The following is a 27,750-nucleotide window of genomic DNA, read 5'->3' as shown; positions in this document are numbered from 1 at the left end:
TTTCTGAAGTTCCACTGTCACAAACAAAAAAACAGAAAACAACATTAATGCAATCCTGTCTTCTCTATTCATACATAATCTTTGTAGTTTGAAGCAGAAACTCGTTCAAACATCACTATTTACAGACATGTTTGCGGGGCGGGGGTTGGGGGGTGAGGAAGGGAACTGAACCTCAAGGATGAATTCAAACGCCTTGGGACGGTTTTTGGTAAAACATTTAAAAAAAAAAAAAAAAAAAAGAAGGAAGTCCCTCCCACCAAGTTACTGTTTAAAATTTCCAAGCATAACATGAACGCAGCATTTATCGACCTACCTGTTCTTCTGTTCTGTGTAAGTGGTTATTTTGGTGCCGCCACTGGCTGGTAACCACATCTTTCACTTCTCGCCGCACTCATATGCACTATTGGAGAGGCTTACAAAATGAGCACCTTGAAAACTCTTAAAGAACCGTTTGGTAAGTCTTTAGATCACTTCTACATTAAATCATTTTATCGAACTGGGGAAAACTCAGTTTATTTCCATTGAGTCATACCTTCAGGGAACTTAATTTTAGCGGTACCACGTGTGGCAAGTGTTCCGTTGTGATGGAAACCTCTCCGACTCATGAATTATATTTCACTGCTTTATAATTAGCGAACAACTCAAAGAAAGATGGACAGGTAAAGCTAAAAAGGTCATTATCAGGGGACAAATAAGAAAATGAAAGACATCTAATAAGCTAATTAAAAATGTATTTCAAAACAAAATCTATGATGCATCAAATTAGGCAATATGTAGCGCCGGAGAAAAGGAGTCGGAGGCGGAGTGTCGGACACAGAAACAGAACTTGCTTTATTGTTCGACATCACAAAACTACTCGCATAACGGCGGGAACTCTGTTAACCTTTCCTCCGGAAGCGCAACAACAAAAACAGTCCGTGCGGAACCCCGCACCCCAACTCGAGGTCCCGCGGGTGAATTATGTAAACACCACACAAGCCCCCCCAGAATTCACCCATAGTCAAAATCCTTGTGCCGTGGAGGGATGATGACCCGACCCCGGCGAGTGTGCACTGTAGGGGCCGATGGGGGCGGGGCCGCACTGTCCATTGAGTCACGGGACAAGGGCTCAGGCGGGGTCAAGGGTACCCCGGCGGGCGCAGGGGCACAGGGCAAAGGGGGACGACCCCGACGCGGGGGGAGGGCCAACCCCAAAGGCTGGGCAATGTCCAGGTGCGCGGGTTTGACCCTGTCCACGGAAACAGTCTCGGGTCTGCCGCCAATGTCCACGAGCAGGCTCTTATCCCCGTGCTCCAGGACCCTGAACGGCCCGTCGTATGGGGGGCGGAGAGGTCCACGGTGGGCGTCATGACGAACAAACACAAAATCCGCAGAGCGCAGGTGACGGGGCAGCCGGGCAGCTGGGGTGCCATGTTGCGACGTGGGAACCGGCGCAAACCCTTTTGCGGCCTCCAGCAGGGAGGACCGTTGCCTGGCTGCGGACCAGGGCGCTGTGGCGTCCGGGATGAATTCGCCGGGGACCCGCAGTGGCTGGCCTTAGACGAGTTCGGCGGATGAGGACAACAGGTCCTCCTTGGGGGCGCACCTGAGGCCGAGCATGACCCACGGGAGCTTATCCAACCAGTTGCCGTCCGTCAAGCCGGCACGCAGGGCTGCTTTCATGGAGCGGTGGAACCGCTCGCAAAGACCGTTCGCCTGGGGGTGATAGGCGGTAGTGCGGTGCAGCTTGACCCCCAAACTCTCAGCGACTGCGTTCCAGAGTTCAGAGGTAAACTGAGGGCCACGATCTGAAGAAAGGTCGCACGGTGTCCCGAAGCGTGCAACCCACGTGCCGATGAACGCCCGGGCCACGTCTGACGACGTTGTCGAGGAGAGGGCCAGCGGGTCGTCCTGTCCACCATGGTGAGCAAGTAGGTGAATCCGTGCGAGGGAGGAAGTGGACCTACCAAGTCAACGTTGACGTGGTCAAACCTCCTCTCGGGGACAGCAAAGGGCTCCAAGGGGGCTTTTGTGTGGCGATGCACCTTAGCCCGCTGACAGGCCACGCACGAGTCGACCCAGGCCTGCACATCTTTCTTGAGACCGCGCCACACACGAACTTCTGGGCCACCAGCCTCACGGACGGTTTCCTTCCGGGGTGGGAGAGGTTGTGGACCGCCTCGAAAACAGCTCTTCGCCAGTTTGCAGGGACCAGCGGCCGAGGCTGGTCAGCCGAGAGGTCACACAGCAACCTGACGCCCGAGTCACCAACCGCGACTTCCTCCAGGCGCAAACCCGTGTCAGAAGTCTTGAGGGCCTGCACCCCGTGGTCCGAGGCCTGGTCTGCGCTCATGCGGGAGTAGTCGAGACCCAGATGCACAGTGCCAACGATCGCCCTGGAGAGGCAGTCCGCGACCACATTGGATTTGCCGGCGATGTGTTGGATGTCCGTAGTGTACTCAGAGATGAACGACAGTTGGCGTTGCTGGCGGGCGGACCACGGCTCGGCCACCTTGGACATGGCGAAAGTGAGGGGTTTATGGTCCACATATGCCGTGAACTCACGGCCTTCCAATAGGGAGCGGAAGTGGCGGATCGCCAGCCAGAGGCCGAGGAGCTCTCTATCGAACGTGCTGTATTTGCGCTCCCTGGGGACCAGCTGACGGCTGAAAAAGGCAAGCGGTTGCCAGGCGCCGCCGACTCACTATTCGAATACGGCTCCAACAGCGTAGTCCGATGCATCGGTAGTGAGAGCGACAGGGGCCCCGTGGGTCGGGTGAGCCAGCATAGCGGCACGACTCAGTGCGGCCTTCGTAGCCTCGAAGGCCTCCATCCTCTCGGCCGTCCATTCAACGTCCCGGTTGGGGGCCTTGTCTTTAAGAGCCTCATAGAGCGGGCGCATGATGTGGGCCGCCCGGCGGATGAACCGGTGGTAGAAAGTCACCATCCCCAGGAACTCCCGGAGGCCCCGAGCCGAGCGAGGTCGGGGAAAAGCGGAGACGGCCTCCACCTTTGCCGGAAGGGGGGCGGCGCCGTTCTTGTCTATGAGGTGCCCGAGGAACTGGATAGAGGGCACCCCGAAAACACACTTTGCCGGGTTGATGATCAGGCCATGCTGCTCAAGTCTTGCGAAGAGGTCGCGGAGGTGCATCAGATGTTCATCCTCCGAGGAGCTGGCGACGAGGATGTCATCCAAATAGACGAACACAAATGGGAAGTCCCTGAGCACAGAATCCATTAAACGCTGGAAAGATTGTGCCGCGTTTTTAAGACCAAACGGCATCCTCAGAAACTCGAACAGTCCAAACGGAGTGATTACAGCTGTCTTGGGAACGTCTGAGGGGTGCACGGGAACCTGGTGATACCCGCGCACCAGGTCGACCTTGGAGAACAAGATTTTGCCTGCCAGGTGGGCTGAGAAGTCCTGAATGTGTGGAACAGGGTCGCGGTCGGGCGTAGTGGCGTCGTTAAGGCGGCGGTAGTCACCACACGGTCGCCACCCACCACTCGGTTTAGGGACGATGTGTAGTGGCGAGGCCCACGGGCTATCCGAGCGGCGGACGATGCCCAGACGCTCCATGTTGGCAAACTCGGACTTAGCGACTGCTAGCTTCTCGGGATCAAGCCGTCGGGCCCTCGCGTGGATCGGGGGGCCCTTGGTCTCAATGTGGTGCTCGACCCCATGTTTAGTCGTGGTAGAGGAGAAAGTGGGCCGTGTCAAGGCAGGGAACTCACCAAGGAGGAGTTGGTACTTGGTGCCGTCCGATAGCGAACTGGAGAGACCACCATAAGTCGCCTCATTGCGGACGCAGGCGACCGTGGAAAAAGTCAGTGCATCCACCAGACGGCCCCTCTTAACATCCACCAGCAGCCCGTGGGCACAAAAAAAATCAGCGCCGAGGAGAGGGAATGAGACATCCGCAGTGACAAAGTCCCATGTGAAGCGCTGACTCCCGAAACACAAGTCCACAGTCCTCATGCCATAAGAGCGGATAGGGGGGCCATTAGCGGACAGTAGGGGTGGCCCATGAGTCCCGCCAGCGGCGTCCTCCGCAGTGGCCGTCAGGACGCTCCTCTGGGCGCCGGTGTCACAAAGGAATTTGCGCCCGGAAAGGTTGTCCTTGACGAACAGCAGCCGGCTCTTCGCGCCCACGCTCACGGCCGCTGCGAAGCGTGGGCTTTGGCGTTTCCCGACGCGTCGTAGTTGCAAGGGGCGCGGCACCTCTTCGCTTTCGCACCGAAACGGGCATGGAAGTAGCACAAGCCTGTGCCAGCACGGCCGTCGGTGCCGAAGGGGCCCCTGCTGGATGCCACCCCCGCGCCCGAAGGTGAGTAACTGCGCGTCGCGGCCAGCGTCTCAGGGGAGAAGCGCTGGGTTGCCAGGAAGAAACGGTCGGCCTCCTCGGCCAGGGCCCGGGGCTCAGTGATAGTACTGTTCGCGAGCGCCGTCTGAACATGCGGTGGCATTTGCCTGAGAAACAGTTCCATGAAAATGAAATTGGGCTCTTCCGTGCCCAGCAGGTTTAGCATCATTTCCATGAGTTCGGAAGGTTTGCTGTCCCCCAGTCCATTAATAGCCAACAGACGTCGGGCACGTTCCGGCCGTGAAAGTTCAAAAACCTTGAGAAGGTGAGCCTTGATCCCAGCATACTTATCTCGGGCCGGGGGAGAGGTGATGAAGTTCACTGCTCTGGCCGCCGTTGAGCTCCCGAGTGCTGAGACAACGTGGTAGTAACGCGTGGAATCATCTGAGATCCCGCGGAGGGCGAACTGAGCCTCAGTCTGTGCGAACCACGCTGCCGCGGACGTCTCCCAAAACTCCGGCAATTTGAGGATGGCGGTTGCCATGTTCGTTTCAGTCTCGAAAACGCCGGGACTGACGTCGGGGTCACCAGTGTAGCGCCGGAGAAAAGGAGTCGGAGGCGGAGTGTCGGACACAGAAACAGAACTTGCTTTATTGTTCGACATCACAAAACTACTCGCATAACGGCGGGAACTCTGTTAACCTTTCCTCCGGAAGCGCAACAACAAAAACAGTCCGTGCGGAACCCCGCACCCCAACTCGAGGTCCCGCGGGTGAATTATGTAAACACCACAAATACACATTTAGCATTGTTAGAACATAGACGGATAATAACTAGAATTGCACCAATAAAATACAAATTAAAGTATTGAAAAAAAAAACAGTTCTTGGGAAAAACGAAATGATCAAATGTAAAACTGGATCTGAATGGGACTTCCTGTGTTGTGTGACTATGGAAACTTATGTTGCTGCTCAAAATGGTTCATTATGTGCTGTTTGTAACCTCAAAATGGGATTGTAATACATATTTTTAGTAAAACACATCCACACCATAAATCTAAAGCAATCAAAATGGAAAAACAGTTTTGACAGTAACTGAACATGGATTTCCACATCCATTTTTTGAGCCGCTGATCCACACGAGGGTTGCAGGAGTCCTGGAGCCAATCCCAGTTGTCATCGGGCAACGGTCACAATCACACCTAAGGGCAATTTAGAGTCGCCAATTAATACATGTTTTTGGGATGTGGGAGGAAACCGGACTACCCGGAGAAAGCCCCAACAGGTACAGGGAGAACATGCAAACTTTGCACAATCAGAGCTGCGATTTGAAACCCGGTCCTCAGAACTGTGAGGCTAACATTCAACAGCTGGGCCGTGCCGCCGCACATGGACTGAAACGCAGTATTGAATCAACGCATCTTAAGGCTACGCAGCATTTATAACGTTGACGTGGTATATATCAGGACGATCCGAAACTGATGACCTGTTGTTGTTTTGTTCTCTCCACTCTTTTGTTCCAGTTGTGATGGACTCTGTGCAATTCAGTCTTTGGCCGAATTGTACAGCCGCAACACTAGGTTGCGAGAATGCTCCTTTCGTCTCGTTTAACTGTGAACAGGTGATTGAGGTACCACTTTAAATCAGTTAAGTTATCTTGAAGTCTTGGTGCAGAAATAATTGTTGATAAATAATCCCTTGAAGCAATTGAGGCAAAACAGAGTGCACTACTTGGCATATGCATATGAAAATATATTTTAATAGTACATGCCCTTTGTATTTTAATCAAAATAACTTTATACTGGAACCTTGCATTCATCCATTATCTGAGCTGTTTACGAGAATCAACTTTATGGTCCAAGTATGTAAACAACACACAAGGAATTTGTCTCCGGTAGTTGGAGCCACCCTCGTACGACATACATGTTGAGTACAAAAAACAGACTTGCACATGGGATGCAGTCTTCCGGCATTTAGAGCAGTTAGAATCCCAGTTAGAGCAATAGTCCAGCTATAGCAATGACCTTTGTGCAAAGGTTGTCAAGACTTTGAGGAGTGTATGACTAATCGTGCAATTGTCTATCAAATATGCCATAATAGTAATACTAATTGGTCCACCAGGATGTGACAACAACAACTTGTCAACATGTTGCAGTGGAATTGTATTCTATCTGATGAAGAATTGAACAATGTAATTTAATGTAGTTATCCTCACAAGCGTCGCGGGAACGTTGGAGCCTATTATAGCTATCTTTGGGTAGGAGGCGGGGTACGCCCTGAACTATTCGGCAGCCAATTGTAGGGAACATAAAAACAAACAAAGATTTGCACTCACAATTACACCGAAGGGTAATTTTGAGTCTCCAATTAAATATAATGGAGCCTCGAGAATCATAGAGCCTGGTTCATCCAGTATATTCAGGACAAAAATGTTTTTCAAATCACACACAAGTTCAGAGATCAGTTATCTAATTGCTCGTATCTATGGTAAGTAACAGTTTTATGATGGGAACAGGCGAAGATGTTTTCCAAATCTAAACAAATTGCAAGTCAGCCAGCATCCTGGAATAGATTGTCTAACCTAAATCATGTTTCTTTCGAAAAAATCCATTATGACAGCAGTCACTGTGCCATTCAAGTTTGAGTGTGTTGAACAATTACAGTGAATGACGTACAATTACCAATCACAAGGTGGGGTGTATAGAAAATCAAATTAACTTTCTTTTCAACTTGTAGCGACACTGTTAAAAAAAAAAAAAGTCCCCCAATGCAAGTTGGTCACAAACTGTTCTTAATAGTTTCATAGGAGACATAAGTGGTCAAATAGTAGACAAGCAAGGTTTATTTGGGTGGAATTATAGAACATAAGCAGTTTATTATTATGTGGTTTGTATTTCATCTTTTGAACGTTATCCTGAGCATGTAGTAGCACGTCCTTGATTTCCAAAAAAAGGAGTAACAATGGTCAACAAATCTTGGGTTTAACATGATCATTAAGCTTGTTTTATTTTGTAACTTAATTGCAAGGCCACCCAAAGCTGCGTTTTTGTTTTTTTTTTTTTGTTTTGTTTTGGGTGCCACACATGTTATTCTGTTTTCTATATTCATTGTTGCATATGAAATTTGCATGGTGGTTACTGCATAAATCACATTTACATAAGTTAGGAAGGGGTGATGAGTGCATGGTAAAACATGGGTTGTCTCATTGCCATAAATGTATTGCATGACATTTATGCAGGAAAAGGTTTTACATGTCTTGTGACAGACCTGCATTTAACCTTCTTCCTTTGAAACTGTAACAAGAAGTCTCACCTTTACTTTGTGGAAGTGTTCAGTAGCTGGAGAATAATTATGTGACTTAGGAACAGGGGGGACAGGAGAGCAAAATTTGACCTTTACTTGGGCCCCTCCACTGGTTACCATCCAGGAGATCCTGGATGGATGCCCAAATAAGTGCCCAAGTAAAGGTCAGTAGGAAATTACATGGGCTTGGACTTGCAGTCCCGGAGAAAGGGAACTGTGGAAAAAAACTGATTTGGATTTGAAAAACTAGGGAAGGAACCAGAGATATCAAAATCAGTGTCGGAGTCATCTTTGTAATTTAAAAAATCGTAATCTAAAAAACACCATCCATCCATTTTCTTAGGCGCTTATCCTCACAAGGGTCGCAGGGAGTACTGGAGCCTATCCCAGCTGTCAACGGGAAAAGGCAGGGTACACGCTGAACTGGTTGCCAGCCAATTGCAGGGCACATTGAGACAAACAGCCACACCCACAATCACACATCGGGGCAATTTTGAGTGTCCAATTATTGTTGCATGTTTTTGGGATGTGGAAGGAAACTGGAGTGCCCGGAGAAAACCCACTCAGGCACGGGCAGAACATGCAAACTCCTCACAGGCGGGGCCGGGATTGAACCCGGATCCTCAGAACTGTGAGGCCAACGCTTTACCAGCTAACCCATCATGCTCCCCCCCCCCCAAAAAAAAAAAAACAAAAAAAAAAAACATGGAAGTAAAATGATCAGGCATGTTGAATACAGTGGTATTTACGAAATGCTTCCTTGGAAAAATATTGGCTCCCGTTACGAAGGAAAATTCAGGATATAATCGGAAAAATTAGGTGGTGGATTCACACCCCGTCAATTCCACTAAATATAAACATCCTGTGTCTGGGTTTGTGTGGCGCGATGGAGCTGCTCTCCGATTGCTATTGCCGTAGCATCTTCCTGGCATCCCATTGGCTAGGAGGGATATCAATCTTAACCTATGATCCTTTTCATTTCCCTTGGACACGCGACTGTCACTGAATCATGCTAGCCCTTTACCACACTGTCACAGGCTAGCACACAGTAAAGTACAACTTTTTCACGAGTTGTTTTTTTTTTTTTTTTTTTTTTTTTTTTTTTTGCAAGTTGATTCATTTTTATTCACCGTGAGCCCCTAGAAACTTTAGTGGAATTAAATTGTGCGTGCGTACATTCGTACGTATGTTTTCTCTCAGGTGTCAAACTTTTGCCTCCTCCTCCGTCTTCTATGATTTCGTTTGTCACTCACTCTTCGCGTAATCGACCAAAGGTAAATTAAGATAATTTGTGTTAGTCTTTACATTATGTACTTTGAATGCTTATTTTTGGCAATGGGGTTGGAACGGATTAGGATATTTACATGAAAAAAGCGCTTCTACTTACAAAAAATTCATTAAAATTCAATTCAATTACAAAACGGAGGGTAGGGGAAGTAAACTGCCGGGCCTTGAGTTTTATACCAGTGTACAACACAGAAGATATCCCTTTAAAAAAAAATAATAATAATAATAAAATGCTAGAGTTTTCATTCTGGTGTTGGAGCACTATCATAGGACCAAATTGTTTCTCATAAATTATGTCAAACGACGGGGTTTGGGCGGCACAGTGGATCAGCTGGAAAGTGTTGGCCTCACAGTTCTGAGGTCCCGGGTTCAATCCCGGACCCGTCTGTGTGGAGTTTGCATATTCTCCCCGTGCCTTCTTGGGTTTTCTCTGGGCACTCCCAAAACATGCAACATTAATTGCACACACTAAATTGCCCCGAGATGTGCCCTGCAATTAGCTGGCAACCAGTTCAGGGTGTACCCTGCCTCCTGCCTGTTGACAGCTGAGATAGGCTCTCGCATGGCCTGCAAGACTTGTGAGGATAAGCGACAAAGAAAATGGATGGATACAAGAAGTTTTGCCATTCCCGACAAAATATGTCAGGCCTCTATCTAGGAAACTCTAATGGTAAACTAAATCAGGCCAATATGGAGGTTAAAATATTGTAGTCTGGTCCAGCTATAATGGTACACACTTAAATTCTTTATCCTCTTTGAGGATCTGAAACACATACTGTATATTGTGCAGTTGTCCATGTACTGTCCAGTAGTTTTCAAAATAATAGGGTACAATGTGACTAAGCAGATGAATCCATGTTTTCAGAATACTTTTTATTGCCACATGTCAAACAATTTACCAGTATGTCCAGTTGATTTTCAGAAAAACCATCAAGACCCAGCATTCATGATATACACTTTTTTTTTTTTTTTTTTTTTTTTTGAGGCTGCTACATATTAATATTTCCAAATGCCATTTCAATGAGGATAGATGATTTGACTTAAGAGTGATATGACTTTCATCACAGAACAAATTAAACTCGTATCTTTAGGCACTCCTGTATCTGCAGTTCATCAAACGTGTCATGGTGGCCATGGATTTCGATTTTAATAAACCTCCCTATGTTTGAAAGCGGACAGAATAAGCTCAGAGCCAGTGGAGGACACAGACACCACCACCTTTGTAGCAGAATTTGTGAGTATTCATGCTGATTTTATTCTCTCCAATCTTGTGTACCAACTGACTCCGTCTCTCTTTTCCTTCATTGTCTTGTTTGCTTCATGCTGGTTTGCCTTTATTCCTTTCTTTTATGCACATATTTTTGGTATACTTGTAGATGCCATACTGTATAACTGCAGCAAGCACACAAGGTTTCACTGAGGAACAAGTTCCAGCATGCCATTTTCTGTCTTTGCACAATAATTTTCCCTTACAGTAGAAGGCCGATGTGTGTCAAGCTTCATTCTTAGCTTCCACAAGAGCTCTTTATTTATTTTTTATTTATTTTTTCGACGACTAACTGCTTTCCTTTTCTCTGTCACAGTCTTTAGAAGCCAATTATCCCATTCAAGTTACTGATCCTAATGGTAAGTATGTTAATCAAAGCACATACACCAAACAACACAGTCTAATGCAGTTGGTTTTTGGAAACTTTTTGACCTCCAGTTTACGAGGATTCTAAAGATATTTTCGTTTCTTGCTCATTTTTCAAATGTGGCCTAGCACTCATAAAATCTGAGAGTGAGATATTTCTTTTTTTTTCTCTATGCCTTTTAACAAGTGTTAACAACACGACTATCGCTGTTGTAGGTTGTTATACTAAAGCTAAGGTGCTACTCAAAAGCTAACTATGTCACGACCCATCGGTACGGAGGAGGACCCAAATGCAGGACTCCAGAGATGCAGAGGCAGTTTAGGAAAAGTGTTTATTCGTTTCAAAGTCGGGAATCAGGCAGACAGTCAAGTGGAGCAGCGGTAGTTAGGACGACGGGCGAAGAGATCAGGTCCGCGGGCAGGCATGGGGTCGGTACATGGGAGATCGATCAGAGAAGGCAGGAGTATCAAAGACGTCAAGGTTACGGGGTCGGTCGGAGGACAGGCTGAGGTCGGTATATCAGGGTTGATGATCAAGAATACGGGAGTGTTGGAACGGGCCATGAGTTGCGACGATCTGGCAAAGCCAGACCTTCCACTGGGTCCTATATATACACAGGGGTTAATCTCTGCCGATGAGGTGCATGTGTGCGCCTCCTAATCAGTGCAGCTGTGCGGGCACACTCACAGCCAGGGCTGGACCGGCAGGACCATGACAAACTCACTGGATGCCCATGAACATAATCAATCCATTTATCCAGTTTTTCCACTTATCAGTTTTCCACTTTATTTGGCCAAGTGTGTAAAATGAATAAATAAACCACCCAAGGAATTTTTCTCCACCAGACGGTGCTGCCCTGGTACAACACACAAAACAAAGAACAACAAAGCAGCAAGAACAAAGAACAAGAGACATTTCTATTTATAGGAACTATTCCTTATAAAAGTCGTGCAAGATGTTAAATCTTCTTTGTTTAGAACAGGTATGAGATAAGTGTCTCAATATCCCACATTGTGTAAAATTTGTACAGAGTCCCTTTACCTGTTACCGGTTCTCATAATAGACCAGTGCAATGACAGATGTGCAAAGGGAGTTGGTTAAAGTGACAAATAGTGCGATAGTCTACAAAATAAATTACTAATACTGTTATTGATTGGACCTGCAGAATGTGAGTGTGCCAACAATGGCACAAGGCAGAAGATAGTAAATTTGTTGACTAAGAATGTAATGACTTAATTCCCAGAGGGAAAAAAAATGTTCATATTTCTGCTACTTTTGACTTTCATTGATCTGTAGCGCTTTCCCGAAGGAAGGAGCTGGTGGCCAGGATGTGGAGGATCCGAAAGAATCGTACCTGCTCTCGACCTAGGTCTAGTTGTGTGTAAGTCCTCAATAGTGGGTAGAGTGGTGCCGATAATCCGCTCAGCTGTTTTTATTGTTCGTTGCAGTCTGAGTTTGTCCTTTTTTTGTGGTGGCCCCAAACCAGACTGTGATTAAGGTACACAGTCGTGATTGGATGACCGCTGTGTAGAATTGTCTCAGCAGCTCTTGTGACAGGCCGTGCTTCCCCAGAAGCCGCAAGAAGTACATCCTTTGCTGGGCTTTTTTCAGGATGGAGTTGATGTTCGTCTCCCACCTCAGGTTCGTTGAGACTGTAATTCCAAAGAACTTGAAGGTCTCAACAGTTGCCACAAGACATTTGGACAGCGTCAGGGGCAGCTTTGGTGAAGGTTGCCTCCTAAAGTCCACAATCATCTCTACAGTCTTTGTAGTGTTCAACGCCAGGTTGTGTTGACCACACCAAAGCTCCAGTCTCGCCACTTCCTGTCGATACACAGACTCGTCACTGTCTTTGATGAGGCCGATGACCGTGGTGTCATCTGCAAACTTCAGGAGTGTGACAGTCGGATGCCACAAGGTACAAGCATTAGTGTAGAACGATAAGAGCAGAGGTGAGAGGACACAACCTTGGGATGCGCCAGTGCTGATGGTGCATGTGGATCAGGCAGTGTCCCCCAGCCTCACCTGTTGAGTCCTGCCCATCAGGAAGTTGTAGCTCAACCGGGAGATGGCAGGCATGACGCCGAGCTTGGAGGAGAGGAGTTCAGGGATGATGGTGTTGAACGCAGAGCTGAAGTCCACGAACAGGATCCTCGCATAGGTACCCTCGCTATCGAGATGTTCAAGGATGAAGTGCAGACTCATGTTGACTGCATCATCTGCAGACCTGTTAGCTTGATAGGCAAACTGCAGCAGGTCCAGCTGGGAACCTGTGACGCTCTTGAGGTGGTCCAGCACAAGGCATTCAAAGGACTTCATGATCACAGATGTCAAAGCAACAGGGCTGTGGTCATTAAGACTTGAGACTTATGCTTTTTTGGGGACCAGTATAATGGTGGAGCGTTTGAAGCAGGCTGGTACTTCACACAGTTCTAGAGACCTGTTTAAGATCTTTGCGAAGACAGGAGCAAGTTGGTCTGCGCAGACTTTGAGGCAGAATGGGGACACGAGGTCTGTGCCCGGTGCTTTGTTGATCTTTTGTTGTTTGTTTGAAAATCTGTCTAACGTCTTCTTCGTGAATGCTAAACGGTGGAGTGGAAGGTGGTGCGGATTGGTGGGCGTATAGTGCAGAAGTGTCTGTTTTGAATCTGCAGTAAAAGCTGTTTAGGTCGTCGGCTAGCCCGCTCTTGTTTTCTACGGGGGGTGAACGTAGCTTGTAGTTAGTGGGCAATTGTAGACTGTGCGAAACTGATTTGGAGTCATTAGTGCCGAGATTTTTCCATTTTAACTGCATAGTCTCTTTGCAATGTTAATTTCTTTAGTAAGCTGATTTCTAGTGCGATTATAGAGGGCCCTGTCCCCACTATGATATGCAATCTCTTTAGCATGGCGGAGTTGCCTAGGTCTGGCTGAAAACCATGGTTTGTTATCATTGAATGTGTGAAAGGATTCTGTTGGTTAACAGACCTCCTCACAGTAGGACTTTGCGGGGGATCCTTGTAAATGGATTAGCTTCACACGGACATCTTCTCACTATCACAGTACTTACAGGTAACTCCAGACTGTCTTTGATCATCCTGGAGCTGATCATTGGCTGAGCCTTTGCCATTCTGGTTATTCTGCGATCCCTCTTGATAGTTTTCTTCTGTTTTCTGCCATGTGTCGCTGGTTTTGTTTTGTTCTTTCTTTGCACCTCTCCAATCAAGCCTTCAATCAAAGTACGCTGTTCTTCTGAATGTGTTGAATGACCCATTTTCCTCAGGCCTTCAAGGAGAAATGCATGTCCAACAGGTGCTGGCTTCATCCTTAAATAGGGTCTACCTGATTCTCACAAAAATTGTGACCTCACTGATTGAATGTCACACTGCTCTTTTGAGAGCACACCCGTTTCAATAAATTGCCCAATTGCCTTAAAGGACAACTTTATTGATGATAATGGGCATTGGAGCACACGTTAAAAGTTAGTAGAGGAGGGCTCAGTGTTTCTTTTAATGCTAAAATTATCCACAGATTTCATATTGAAACATCTGTAACTTGTAAACTATTTTCGAAAATGCTGCACAGTTCTTCTCTTGATCAGAGGATCAGATTATCCCGGCTGCAAAATGACAGCCAATTAGTGTTTGCTACATCACCAGTGCTTGCTGATATGATCCCATTCCTCGTGGATATCGTTTCACCGAACAAACAACTATCTGCTGTTTTGTTCCTGATTTTTGTGAAAAATAATTACAAACACATTAAACAAAACAAAAATAATATAATGTACAATATCCAAGCCTAAACCGGTTTGAGCCAGAATACACACAGTCGGAACTTGACATGTTGGACAGGGGAAGTGACGCTGATGACGAAACACAACAACAGTCCCAAAATATAGAACTCTGAAATTTTCCAGACAGGCTCGTTTTGAAAGACTGGTGTTTGTGTCTCTTTGTGACCTAATGCCAACTGTGGCAGAATGCCAGTGTTGTCGTGAGTCCGAAAAGGTCAAACAAAAATGGTGCGTATCGGAATGAACTTAGATCCCGATCAACATGTCTGCATCACTTCATCAATCAACAGTGTTGGTATAACAACACCCATGATAAAGTATCTTGTTGCTTGGGGCTATAGCTAGGTGACTAAAAACCAGTAATGGTGATGTTATTTTATATTATCGCCCACATAAATAGCGCACAAAAACCTCTTATTTACCTCTATTGTTCAGTGTTTCTTTTGTCTATCTCTATTTCTCTCATGGCTGATTGATTTTATGTTAAAAAATAGTAGGATAGGCGTCCACTGTTTGTTTTCTCCTGTTTGTTGTAAAGATATAGTGCGATGAAAAATTTAGCGTCCTGTTCCAGAAACTGTTCTTCAAAGTGGCAACTGTGATGTGTGCAGATTTCCCTGGCTGATGATCAAGCCTCAATTGTGACAGCCACAGTTTTATTCTGTCAGGTTTACCCCACAGAAGGTTAAAGAATGACAAATTCAGGTGCGATTTCTCAGTTTTGTTGCAGTTTGGTGCACAACACGTCGGCATTTTGGCCTAGCAAGAAAGATTTGTCAGGAATGCTAAGCCCCGGTTACATCACAGGGCGGGGTCATGGATGTTTGTTCCGGCTCTGGCTATGAAAGCTGACAGGGATCCAGATATTGCGTGAATTTCAAATATGTTCTTTAATTTCAATAACTTTTTTTTTTTCAATCAATGTGCAAAATATATGCAATAATAATATTGCTTCAGATTGGAGGGTTTATTGTACATAGAAATTTTGGACAAAGTCCTTCTTTAAGTGTGTATATCATAAATAAATGCTGGGTCTTGTTGGCTTTCTCAGAATCTAACTCTTTTGACGTGTAGCAATAAAAAATATATTGAAAACCTGGATTAATCTGGTTAGTCACAGGCTGCTATTATTTTGAACACTACTGTATAATTTGATTTAATTGTGCAGAATTTTACAGTGGTTTACAATATATTTGGGCAAAAACTTACTATAATTTCTCGAGTATAATGCGCACCCCAAAATTTGACCTAAAAAACAGGAAAAGCCTTCTACCAATGTACAATGTGCACCACCAATTTCCAGCTACCCATATGCTCAAAATATTACGAATGATCTGTATTTATATTTTGTTATGTTTGTACTTGTATTGTTTTTCAAAAAAACCTCTGTACAACAATCATTAATAATAATCTTTGTGCATGTAGTGATGCAGCGGTAATATACATCTTGGGACAGGCCACAGGACACCCCTCTTCTTGTCCCTGCATTTGTCAGAACAGAATCCCTCAACCAACTCAAATAAATGCTCAACGATGGCAAAACATTTAATTCATACTGTTAACACATATTATAGTCTTAAATAAATGAACTATTTAACACTGTTTAACTTAAACGTTTTTTTTTGCATTTAAATATTTGTGCATAGTGCAGTTTATCCTCTACAATACACATCCTTGGCCAAGACTTCAAAAGAAGCATCTGACTCATCTCCAATCTGCAAAATATCCATCGTAGCTACCTTTTGGTGTATTGTTGTGGAACCCATCATTGATGACTTAGCCCACTTCCGGTGCCTCCTGCATTGCATCATTATCATCCCCTCTTGCTCCAACAGCGTGTCCTCTGTGCCATCCGTGGCGTTTGTGAGGAAATATGTTTTGAATCCCAAGGGTTCTGGTTCAGCAGCGCAGCCTCTTGCCCTCCATTTGGCTACAATCTGTAGCAGCTTTCCTACGGCGTTTATCTGTGCTATCAAAACAGCGTGAGAGCGAACTATGTAGACCGGAGCGTAACAGGCACTTTAAAAAAAAAAAAAAAAAAAGAGCGAGCATTTCATTTGTGTGTGTTCTCCCGTTTTTTTTGTTGTTTTTGTTTTTTTATGTACTCCATTATGCTCGTACCACGTAGTTTGAGCTCACATTGTTTTGATAACAACCTGAAGCCATTGAGCGCTCATTGTTTTGGACTGGGCGCTGCTTCCAGGTTCCTCTCATCACCGATAACGCATTTCTTTTAAAAGCGGCACAACTAGTCGTAGTCGACATTTTTTTTTTGTCTTAGTTTAAGTTAAAACAAACTCACGAGCAGTCATTTCTGATCTTTCGTGCAGTTGCAACCAATATGCTACACTAATGATCCTAAAATGCGAAGGTCCCCCGAGGAGGTCAGAGAGCTCAGGTTGGGGGGCGCACATTACTGTAATATATATAAATGTGTAACATAAGACATCGAATATCATATCGAAATGTATATGTATATCTTTTTTTTTTGTAACCACCCTATGCACCTGTATACGACTATACAATGTGATTGTAGTTTATATTTTTCATCAATACCTAAATATAATCCACTCTAACTTGTGAAATGTTTTTGGAAAAAAAAAATGTGCCTTATTTTCGAGAAATTTCGGTACCAGTCATCCTACATTACAGTATTTCATGTTGGCCGTTATGGGGATACTTGAGAATTTTTTTTTTTAGGTGGTACTTGGTGTAAAATATTTGAGATCTGTTGACTTAAAACACAAGTGGTGCTACATTTAATGGATTAAATGACAGCTAATCTATCGATCTTAATCAACAAGTATCATTCAGTTTCTCTGATTTCATCCTCTCAACAGTAAATATTCTTGATTTCTGTAGTCCTCCGTTGAAAGCAGAAAGATTATCTTATGTGTTTAATCAAAATAAGATATTGCATCTCCTTTGCTTTGGAAAACTGATTAACATTTTTGGCTATTTTCTGACAGATGTTATGGACAAAACCAGTCACTGAATCATCATTTAAAGGATAATATAATAGTTTCCTCTATCAGGGAAATAATCGTTACTTGCTGCCGTAATATGAATGTGTATTTTAACAGTTAAACTTCAAGTGGCCTCGAAGTGTACAGTATATCAAACTACTTGTAGCAGCCCGTGGGATTTACCAGTACCCAAGAAATAGCCCTCTATTTCAAAAACATTGGTGAGTGCAGCATCCCCCCATTTTGTATGATATTGTTAAATTGTTAATTTCCTTTTGCTTCTTTAATAAACTGTTACAAATGCGCAATAATCGGTTAATGAACAGTAATTGGGGGAGCGGCTTTGCAGTAAACTTTAATGCAAAATATTTTTTGCGTATTATTCAATTATGGAATGGATGGAATGATCAATAATTGATTTCTAAAAAGATGATAGTGACAACCTTAACCATAACCTGTTCACAAAACTATTGTTGTACTCATCAAAAACTCAAATCGTACCTTATGAATTTACAGTATCTTATTTCTAGTGAAAACATCTTACTGTGCTTATTTTATGACAATTTTGACTTTCTAAATGTTCACCAAGGGAATAAGAATTGTTTCAATGTACAAGATCTTATTTCAGATCTTAGAGTAAGACTTTTTGTTAAATAATTTTACTTGACAGATCGAGTTGAAATCTTTTCCATAATATGTTCGGACCGGCCTTGCCACTCGCCCTTTTCACCTTTTCTTGGAAATACTGTGGTAAAGGATTATGAATGCTATTGTTAATGGGTGGATGGATCCAGATTTCAAACCTCCCACAAGGAATTTCAGAAGGATAATGTTGCAGAACGTAAGATGGTTGGACCAAAGTGCTGAAGACTTCATGTGTAAAGCACTATTAAAGAGCATATTTTCTCAGTCAAGTCGAGAAGGGGAAATAGATATTTTAATGACAATCTGCTGGCCCCATCTTTTATTCTATCAATTTGGGATGTTTTATTTTGGTTGCTATTCTTAAGGCTGTAGTCAGTCCGCTGCTGATGTCAGCACAAGCTTCAAAATATCAAGACCACAGTCATTGTCATTCACTGGTGACAAGTCCATCTCTGGCTTTTCTTATTCTTATTTCTTATCAGTTTGCAATCAGGAGTCCGGTGTTCGACAATGACATTCAATCCCATTACTTTGTCTGACTTCCTGGCTCATCCATTCTGCTGTGTGTAATGTGATACTGTAAGTGTGGCAGTGGGAGTATAATGAAAAAGATGGTTGATTCTTGGAGATTGCAGACTTGATTGTGTTCTCTGATTCATCTGACCACGTAAAAGATTACACTGTAGCAATTGCTAATTGCATCAGTCTTCACATTACATCCTCTGGCAGATTTAAAATACAGCAACACAGCCACTTAGGTACAGCAGGGGCACACTGTAAAAAAATATTTTGGAGAATAATAAATATCTATCCATCTGATTTCTGTACCGCTGATATTCGCTAAGCTTGCAAACTTGGTGTAGCCTATCCTAACTATCTCCGGGTGAGAGGTGAGGCACACCCTTAATTGGTCACCACCAAATCGCAGGGTATCGATAAACAACCATTCACACATACGTGCCATTTATAGTCACCACTTAACCTATCATGTATTTTGGTGGGGGTGGGTGGGAGGAAACTGGACTGCCCAGAGAAAACGCACGCAGGCACAGGGAGAACACACAAATTTCACACAGGCGGGGCCGTGATTTCAACCCCCATCCTCAGAACTGTGTGGTAGATATACTAACCAGTCATCTACTCTGCCGCCAGTGATAAATATAATCCATGAAAATCATTATTGTTTTAAAAAATAATTGGAGATGACGCTAATAGCTGAAGAGAGTACATTTTATCTGTACTACCTATTTGACAGCAGTAAAAAGCGTAAAGAAAAACTTAGTAAAATCTAATAAAGTCTAGTTAGTTTACACTATGGTTTTCATTTACAGTATTTTTGTTTTTTTTTGTTTCTTATATATGTCTGAAGGCTGTTAAACCTCTAACCACATTCTTTATAAACTTTTCTCAAAGAGTCATTAACATTTTCTCACATTTTTCTCGTTTAAACAACAAAAAGTACACTATTGATTGTAGAATGAAACCAAAGATCAAAACCTATTTTACGCCAAAATATTTTCCAGAGAAATAAATATATAAACGTCCCTCCATCCATTTCCTTCAACTTTATCCACGACCGGGTATAAATGTTTTCCAACTTAAAAATAAATAAATTTTAAGAAATTTAAAACATGATTGTCATGAGCAAGAGACATGGGGTAGAACCCAAATGCAGGACTCCAAGGCGTGGACATGGTTGGTACACGTGTAGCAGTCCAAAAAGGCAAAAGCACAAAAAACAGATGCCAAAATGCAGGGTCCAAAAACAAGAAACGAGGTCCTAACTAAAATGTGAAAAACTTGGAACATGAAACAAAACTTGACTATGGTGGCACAGGAATTGAGTCGTTTTAACGAGGCAAATCACTCACAAGAATCTCGCAAACTCGGGCTAAACTCATACACACACAAACACACAACAAACTGGCAACTAATGACGTCAAACACGAGGCTTAAATACAGAACATGACATAATTAATAATGAGGCGCAAGTGGGGAGCTGCTGCCAGGAGCAGCCACGCGGAAGACAGTGGCATAACCACGCCCCTGACAATGATAGCTTTGAAAAATAACAAATTTAATTTTAACAGTGACTGTGAGATTGGACACACGAAATTATTAATTGTGACTCAGGCATATTTTACGGTTTCTCTTGCTGGTTGGCACAGCTCTGGTGTATCGTCCATAGTGTACGTGGTTTTGTGACTGAAAAACCTATCTATGGGTCGTTGTTTGCTCTTTTTTTTTTTTTTTTTTCTTCTGAGCAAGACTATTCTTAGAAACAGACATGCCTCCTTCGATGATGTTTGAGAACTGAACTGTCTGGTTGCACCAAAATGCTACAGGGCCGTCGACTGGCCCCAGTACGGTGGGTAGGAACAACTGGACGAGCACACCTGAGCTCAGTGCAGTTTGCTGAAGGCTAATCAATCTCTCCATGCCATGTGTCGTGTACAGTACATAGTGCATTGAGCTTGCCTTATTTACATAATTATTCAGTGCTAGTAGTGTGGCTCTTTTGTGCTGAAGAGGAGGAAGTGGACACAAGTGTTGAGAAAAGGGAGGAGGATGCACTAAAATTTGATCACTTGACAACCATGGCCAATGAAATTCAGCAAACTGTACTGACCTCGGGTGTGCTAGTCCTCAACCTCCATCTTCATCAACGTGGGGCCACACATCGTATGGAGTAAAGTGAAGAAAATAAGTATTTGAACACAGTTATATTGCAAGTTCTCCCACTTAGAAATCATAGAGGGGTTTGAAATTTTCACCATAGGTGCATGACCACTGTGAGAGAGAGAATCTAAAAAGAAAATAATCAAAATGTGTATATATATATATATTTTTTTTAACGATGTGTGATACAGCTGAAAATAAGTATTTGAACACCTGTCTATCAGCTAGAATTCTGAACCTCAAAGACCTGTTAGACTGCCTTTAAAAGTCCACCTCCACTCCATGTATTATCCTGAATCAGATGCACCTGTGTGAGGGTGTTAGCTGCATAAAGACACCTGTCCACCCAATCTGTCAGACTCAAACTTGTAACATGCCCAAGACCAAAGAGCTGTCCAACGACACCAGAGACAAAATTGTACAACTCCACATGGCTGGAAAGGGCTATGGAGAAATTGTCAAGCAGCTTAGTGAAAAAAGGTCCACTGTTGGAGCAATCATTAAAAAATGGAAGAAGCTAAACATGACGGTCAATCTCAATCAGAGTGGAGCCCCATGCAAGATATCACTTCGTGGAGTCTCAATGATCCTTAGAAAGGTGAGGAATTAGCCCAGGACTACACGATAGGACTTCAATGACCTGAAAAGAGCTGGGACCACCGTTTCCAAGGTGACTGTTCGTAATACACTAAGAGATCATGGTTTGAAATCATGCATGGCACGGAAGGTTCCCCTGCTTAAACCAGCACACGTCAAGGCCTGTCTTAAGATGGCAAATGACCATTTGGATGATACAGAGCATTCATGGGAGAAAGTTTTGTGGTTATATGAGACCAAAATGGAACTTTTTGGTCATAATTCCACGAACCGTGTTTGGAGGAAGACGAATGGGGAGTTCCATCGCAAGAACACCATCCGTACTGTGAAGTTTGGGGGTGTTTTTCTGCACATGGGACAGGAGAAGGTTTTGCGGTTTTGAACTTTTTGGTTATAATTCCACTAACCGTGTTTGGAGGAAGACAAATGATGGGTTCCATCCCAAGAACACCATCCTTACTGTAAAGCATGGGGGTGGTAGCATCATGCTTTTTGGTGTTTTCTGAACACGGGACAGGACGACTGCACTGTATTAAGGAGAGGATGATCGCGGCCATGTATTGTGAGATTTTGTGTAACAACCTCTTTCCCTCAGTCAGAGCATTGAAGATGGGTCGTGGCTGGGTCTTTCAACATGACAATGACCTGAAGCACACAGCCAGGAAAACCAAGGATAGGCTCCATAAGAAGCATATCAACGTTCTGCCGTGGCCTAGCCATTCTCTAGACATAAACCCAAGAGAGAATCTTTGAAGAGAGCTGAAACTCCATGTTTATCTGCAACAGCCCAGAAACCTGTCTGATCCAGAAAAGATCTGTGTGGAAGAATGGGCTAAAATCCCTCCTGCAGTGTGTGCAAACCTGGTGAACAACTACAGGAAACGTTTGACCTCTGTAATTGCAAACAAAGGCAAACATTGGTTTTCTCAGGTGTTCAAATACTTATTTGAAACTGTATCGCACAAATAATTTGTTAAAAAAATCATACATTGTGATTTCTTTTCTTTTTAGATTATCTCTCTCACAGTGGACATGCACCTATGCTGAAAATTTCAGACCCCTCCATGATTTTTAAGTGGGAGAGCTTGCAATATAGCAGGGTGTTCAAATACTTTTTTTCTTCACTGTACATCCGTCCATCCATTTTCTTAGCTGCTTATCCTCACTAGGGTCATGCGAGTACTGAAGCATATCCCAGCTATCTTTGGGCAGGAGGCGAGGTACACCCTGATTTGGTTTATCGCCAATCGCTGGGCACAAAAACAATCAACCATTCACGTACATAGTCACACTTACGGGCAATTTAGAGTCTGTAATTAATGGATGTTCTTTGGATGTGGGAGGAAACTGGACTTTCCAGGAAAAACCCATGCCGGCACGGGGAGAACATACAAATTCCACACAAACTGGGCTGGGGTTTGAACCACAGTCCACAGAACTGTGAGGGGTGTGTTCTAACCAGTTGTCCACCGTGCCACCAGGAATAATGCATTTTATAATGAAATAATATTCAAGGCATGTGCTTGTCTCACATAATGGGTGTGCTGGCCCTCATGTTCTGATAATGTTTAAGTCAGCAAAGAAAACATGGCCCGACAGAACGTGATAGTGTACATTAGTATTTGTAATTCTTTATCTCACTTTGCATCACCATCTGTTATTTTAAAAGAGCGAGGATCTTGTAAGGACAGCAGAAGGCAATAAGTGTGAGAATCAAATCCGCTTCTTTTGAACAGCAACCTTAACGAATGCCATGCCAAAGTGAACGCATGTGTGAGGAGACAGTCAGGAGCACAAGTCACTTCTTTGACAAGTCTCCAGTGTGTAATATGAAGTCTCTCCCCCAGATGCTGTAACATTCCACCTGAGCTCCATGCCCTCTGGTTACCTGAGCCCCTCCTACAGAATCAGGCAGGTCAGTACGATCACTATCACAAAATTGTTTGTATAACCACAATTACGTTACTGTTGGCTGTCACACACTCACATACACTTTACAGAAAAGTTTCAAAAGTGGATAATTCAGGCAGGATTCTTATTCTTCCTAAACTCATACTGGAAGATTTCATTTTACTGCGCCAACTTTTTAACAACAGCTTACTGGCCGGAATACAATACTTTACAGATTTACGAGACCACCACCTTATGACAGGTTTAAGCGACAGCCTCCCTATATTAACAGCATTGGTAATTACCAATATAATTATTAAGGTTGAATAGACCAGCCTTTTAACTGAAATGATTAAACTCAGACGCTGCTGTTGTGTTTCGCACCACAAAAAGAACCAGACCACATATGCTGGCATGCAAGGAAAGCTGTATAAAATGTGTATTCTGTTTTAAATTCCTTTGTCCTGTTCAAAATGGTAAAAGACCTCTTTCAAGAGCCCACATTGAAGCACTTTGTGCAACAACAGAGCAGGAATGCATACTTTTAAAAGAGAAGCCAGAAATGTTTAGGGGGCCATTATGTGACAGCATATATATGTATATATATTTTTTTTTACTCATCATTTAATTGTTATACCACTAAGAAGCTATAGCAGCAATTGGTACATCTTTCACGAAACAACCAAGTAAAACACTTTAATAACACGTGGATATGACAGATAATGGCTATACGGTATTGTTGAAGAAGCGCTTATACAGACCCTTTCGATCAGGGGCACTGGCAGACCACTGCTATGGGAAGTGTTACCTGTGAGGGGCATGGCCAAACCACTGCCCTGGGAGGTTCCACCTCTGACAGCTGTCACACAACTGCGTTACATTTTGGACACTAATTGACCAGGCATTTAAGTTGTGAATGTGTCAACGGCATTTGCGAGTTCGTTGCGTTGCCATCACTGCACTTGGGATACTCCACTTCTGTGCATAAGTTCGCAAGTTTAGTGTAGACCATTCCTTTCTCACAGCAAGCCTGTGCTTCTTTAGTTTGATAAGGTTCTGTCCATGTTTCTAAGTTTGGTTAGGTTACTCATCAGACTTTGTGCACATTTTTGGATATCGCCTGTTGCCTAGCGTTTTTGTGCTTCCACCTGTTTTGGACTGCCTATTTGTGTTCGACCTCCTTCTGGAATAAAACCACTGTTAATATCATGCCCTCGCCTCAGAGTCCTGCATTTGGGTCCGCCCCGAGCTGCTTGCCTATGACAGAACAAACCTGCCAGAACAGCGTCGCTGGGTACGCCGCCGCCCAGGCCGCCTGTCTGCCTCCCAATGCTCCCAGCCCGAAGACCAAGTATCTCCTATCCAAATGGTCTCCATCTTGTTGTCCTCACCTACCGCGCCATCTGCACCACCTGGGTGTCCTGATTATTTCCCGGCCACGACCCGCTCACCACCACCTATTTTGCTGGACTCAGATTTTTCGGATTATGAGGAGGACCTGAATTTGATGCGATCGGCTACCTGTTTCAGTCCCACTCAGTTTTTTTTGCCGCCCCACTCTTCCAGCCCTGAGTACCGACGACCTGTGCGTCCAAGTCCTCTTCCTCCGATCCTTTCTGGGAGACCCGTTTTTTGCCATCTATCTGGGTCCTCTGCATGGCCACAGAGGAGACGCCCAAGTAGGGTGCCGCCTTGTGTCTCCCGCTGCTCTCTGACCAAGCCACAACCAACATCCGTCCATGCCTCGCCGGCAACGGAACCACAGCAGATTTCCGCTCACGCCTCGTCGGCGACCAAGCCACAGCGGACTATCACTTCCGCCCCAGCGACGACCTTGTGCATGTTTTTGGATCTCGCCTGTTACCTAGTGTTTTTGTGCTTCCACCTGTTTTGGACTGCTTATTTGTGTTTGACCTCTTTCTGGAATAAAACCACTGTTAATATCATGCCTGAGCCGCTTGCCTATGACGCTTTCCAAAAAAATATGTCTTGGAAAAGTTTATTTCTATAGCTCCATTCAAAAAGTTTCATTTTCATAGATCCAGAGCCCGCGATTTAGACAACTTCAAGTATTTATTTTTTGCGTAATTTGGACATCTCTGTCATTAAACCCACAAAATCAGGAATTCCTAAAAAGTTGAATTCTGTGAAGAAATCTGCCCAAACTTTGCACGCCATGAAAGTTTTGAACTAGTGATATAATAAACCACCTGCACAAGTTTTTTCTCCAGGTGTCATTAAATTGCTTCACTTCACTTCAGTTGTCTGTTGAGTTTAATATTGGGAGGACTGCAGATTTGATTTAATCGTACCCTATTTTTTTTTTTTTTTACCAAAAGCTTAAGACTTAAATGGTGATTTCTTCTTTTTTTTTTTTTTTTAAATCCAAAATCCCCAAATATGTGGGGGCCATACAAATGAGCAAGGGCACACTGTAATGTCATGTTCATGTGTTCAGTTGTACTTCATTGCAGTAATTGCGCAACATAAGTTTACAACAAAAATGTAAAATATTAATGTCTTTTGGTTTATAACATTGTGGTGGCTAAAACCAAAAGGCATGTCAGCTTTTTCCTACGGAATTTATATTTCCACAATAAAAGTTTTCTATAGACATTCAAAGTGTAACACTTTGTCTTGTTCATCCTAAAGCAGCGATGCATTTAAGGCCAGTATTATTCATTACCAGGCTAAATGTTTAGATTTGTTGAATGGCTATCTTTTACCTTCAAATGGTACGAGAGTGGCAAACGACGATAAAATAGTCTCAAGAGCAGAACAATTAATATCTTTGAAGTTATATCTACTGTGTGTTTCTGTTACAGCCAGTTAAAGATACTGAAGGATGTAGCTGCCCGGCATCTCCTTCAGCAGGTATATCAAAATAAACAAATGGAGCTAAATGAATATGAATGAGTGAAATTATTCATCCTTCTTTGATCATTCTGTATTTTCTAATCCTGCCAAGAAGACCACCCTAAAGAACTCCAACTACATTTGAACAGCTCTTGTGAAAAGTTCTGCCATCCTGCACCTCCACCCAAGATTAGCGATCTCCTGAATGACAAAGATCTTCTGGACTTACTACGACTCAAACTGGACCCGAACCACTGCATAGTAAAAAACTGGAAGAACTTTGCAAGCCGCTGGGGGATGAGTTACGACGAGCTCACGTTGCTGGAGCACCGGACCCAAGGTTCTCTGTCCCACAGCCCAACGCAGGAGTTCCTACTACGTTACAACCAGAAACCTGTCGCAGAACTCACTGAACTGTGCCGCTTTTACAAGCGCATCGACGTGTTGCGATTGTTGCAGGCTTGGATAGAAAATGATTGGCCCTCACGCTGGCAACAAAGAAAATAACATGGACAGTTTCTCTTTCACAAATTATCTGTCTTGCTTCTCTATTTTGGTTTCAATCTGATTTTTCCATAACATCTTGGATACTTTGGACCACATAATATTGTTTGACAACATTTAAAGAAGTGCAACAATACAAAAGAAATCAACAGCTTGATATTTTGGGGGGAGAAATTATGGATCCCCATATTACATTTCTGAATCGTCTCAAATGTTTACAATTACAGTAGCTACAGTAAGTACAAAGGTTAATTCTTCCAATTGAAGGAATCGTAATAGATGAGGCACATGCACAGACGGACCCCAAGTGGTGCACAAGCACTAGTCCTTTTCCCCTGGATGAAAAAAAATGCCCTCTTTGCTGCTGTTGTGGCCAGGATGAATAAAGTTCCCTTCCCTGCCGCAGCCCATTTATTCCCCAGAGCTAATGTAAAAGACATTGGGATCGCCCCCATCTATTCCCCCACCACGAAGGTCCCTCCCTGTGAACAGATATTTTTCCATGGGTGCACTTTTTCTGTGCCTTAGCACTTGCTCTATAAAATCTCTGTGCATGTGCCTGTAATAGATAATAATGACTAGTGCTTGTATGGTAAATTTTTAAATGAGCCTGAGTTCATTCTTGGATGCCATAAGACCATTTGACATTCATATTTCGCATTCAAATAAATGACCACAATGCTCAAAATTGTAAATGGAATATGGGGAATAGAACTGCTTGAATGTGCAAAATGATGCAGTTGAAGCTTTTAACTTCTTTTTTTTTTTTTTTTTTTTTTTTTTTAGTTCATCTGTTTTCTCAGTAAATATGTAAATAAATAACTAAAAACTTTACAGTGTTCTTTTTTTTTTTATAGACCTGTATCATCATGGAATTGGGGCTTTCAACCCATCGGTCCTGAATCCAAGTCCTTACAAACTTCTTTACAATTGCATCATTCTACCACACACATTAGTATTTGATCCAAAACAAGATTTTTAGTCATCTTTGAAAATATATTTCATTTACTGGTGTTTTTATTGAACACAAGATTCAAATAATATTCATTCACAGTTAATTGAAAGCGATATTGTCACTTGTCTGACAATGAAACAATTAAGAGTCAGCAAATGTAGTTCACAAGGGAAAGTAAAATATTTGCAAATTAACGGGGTTTTTTTCATCCATATATAAATAACAGGGATATGCACATAGTTTGGAGAAACGGGTATCTTCATTTAGCCTTCTATTGGCGAGGGCCAGCTTTATGGAAGCTAACAGTCAGCATCTGAATTGTTGACATCAAGGCCCAGCATATTGGAGAGACTTAATGATAATTTGTCACTTTCATC

The 27,750-nt window shown here is 43.6% G+C and overlaps 1 protein-coding gene across 4 annotated transcripts; it reads left to right on the top strand.

Moving 5' to 3' along the window:
• The first annotated feature begins 9 nt into the window (after nt 1–9).
• edaradd (EDAR-associated death domain) lies at nt 10–27,196 on the top strand. Of its 4 annotated transcripts, none has more exons than XM_061837909.1 (6): nt 16–454; nt 10,045–10,106; nt 10,456–10,498; nt 23,016–23,083; nt 25,884–25,932; nt 26,027–27,196. In XM_061837909.1, exons 1-6 carry the CDS (start codon nt 421–423, stop codon nt 26,419–26,421), a joined length of 651 nt encoding a protein of 216 aa, XP_061693893.1. In that variant the 5' UTR covers nt 16–420; the 3' UTR covers nt 26,422–27,196. The 4 variants fall into 4 exon arrangements, with proteins under 4 accessions (XP_061693895.1, XP_061693893.1, XP_061693896.1 ...); XM_061837910.1 differs by having other exon boundaries at nt 21–454; nt 26,030–27,196; XM_061837911.1 differs by lacking the exons at nt 10,045–10,106; nt 10,456–10,498 and having other exon boundaries at nt 10–454.
• The last annotated feature ends 554 nt before the right edge of the window (nt 27,197–27,750 follow it).

Source organism: Syngnathoides biaculeatus, chromosome 12 (assembly GCF_019802595.1).
Source record: "Syngnathoides biaculeatus isolate LvHL_M chromosome 12, ASM1980259v1, whole genome shotgun sequence".
Lineage (NCBI taxonomy): Eukaryota > Metazoa > Chordata > Actinopteri > Syngnathiformes > Syngnathidae > Syngnathoides > Syngnathoides biaculeatus.
This window is presented reverse-complemented; position numbering and strand designations above follow the sequence as displayed.

What these genes read in the sequence shown, in the direction of transcription:
- edaradd (XM_061837909.1), top strand. Translation starts at nt 421, where the DNA reads ATGAGCACCTTGAAAACTCTTAAAGAACCGTTTG. An exon ending in CCACCTTTGTAGCAGAATTT is followed by an intron (nt 10,107 to 10,455) that starts GTGAGTATTCAT and finishes TCTCTGTCACAG; the next exon opens with TCTTTAGAAGCCAATTATCC. An exon ending in CCTCCTACAGAATCAGGCAG is followed by an intron (nt 23,084 to 25,883) that starts GTCAGTACGATC and finishes TTTCTGTTACAG; the next exon opens with CCAGTTAAAGATACTGAAGG.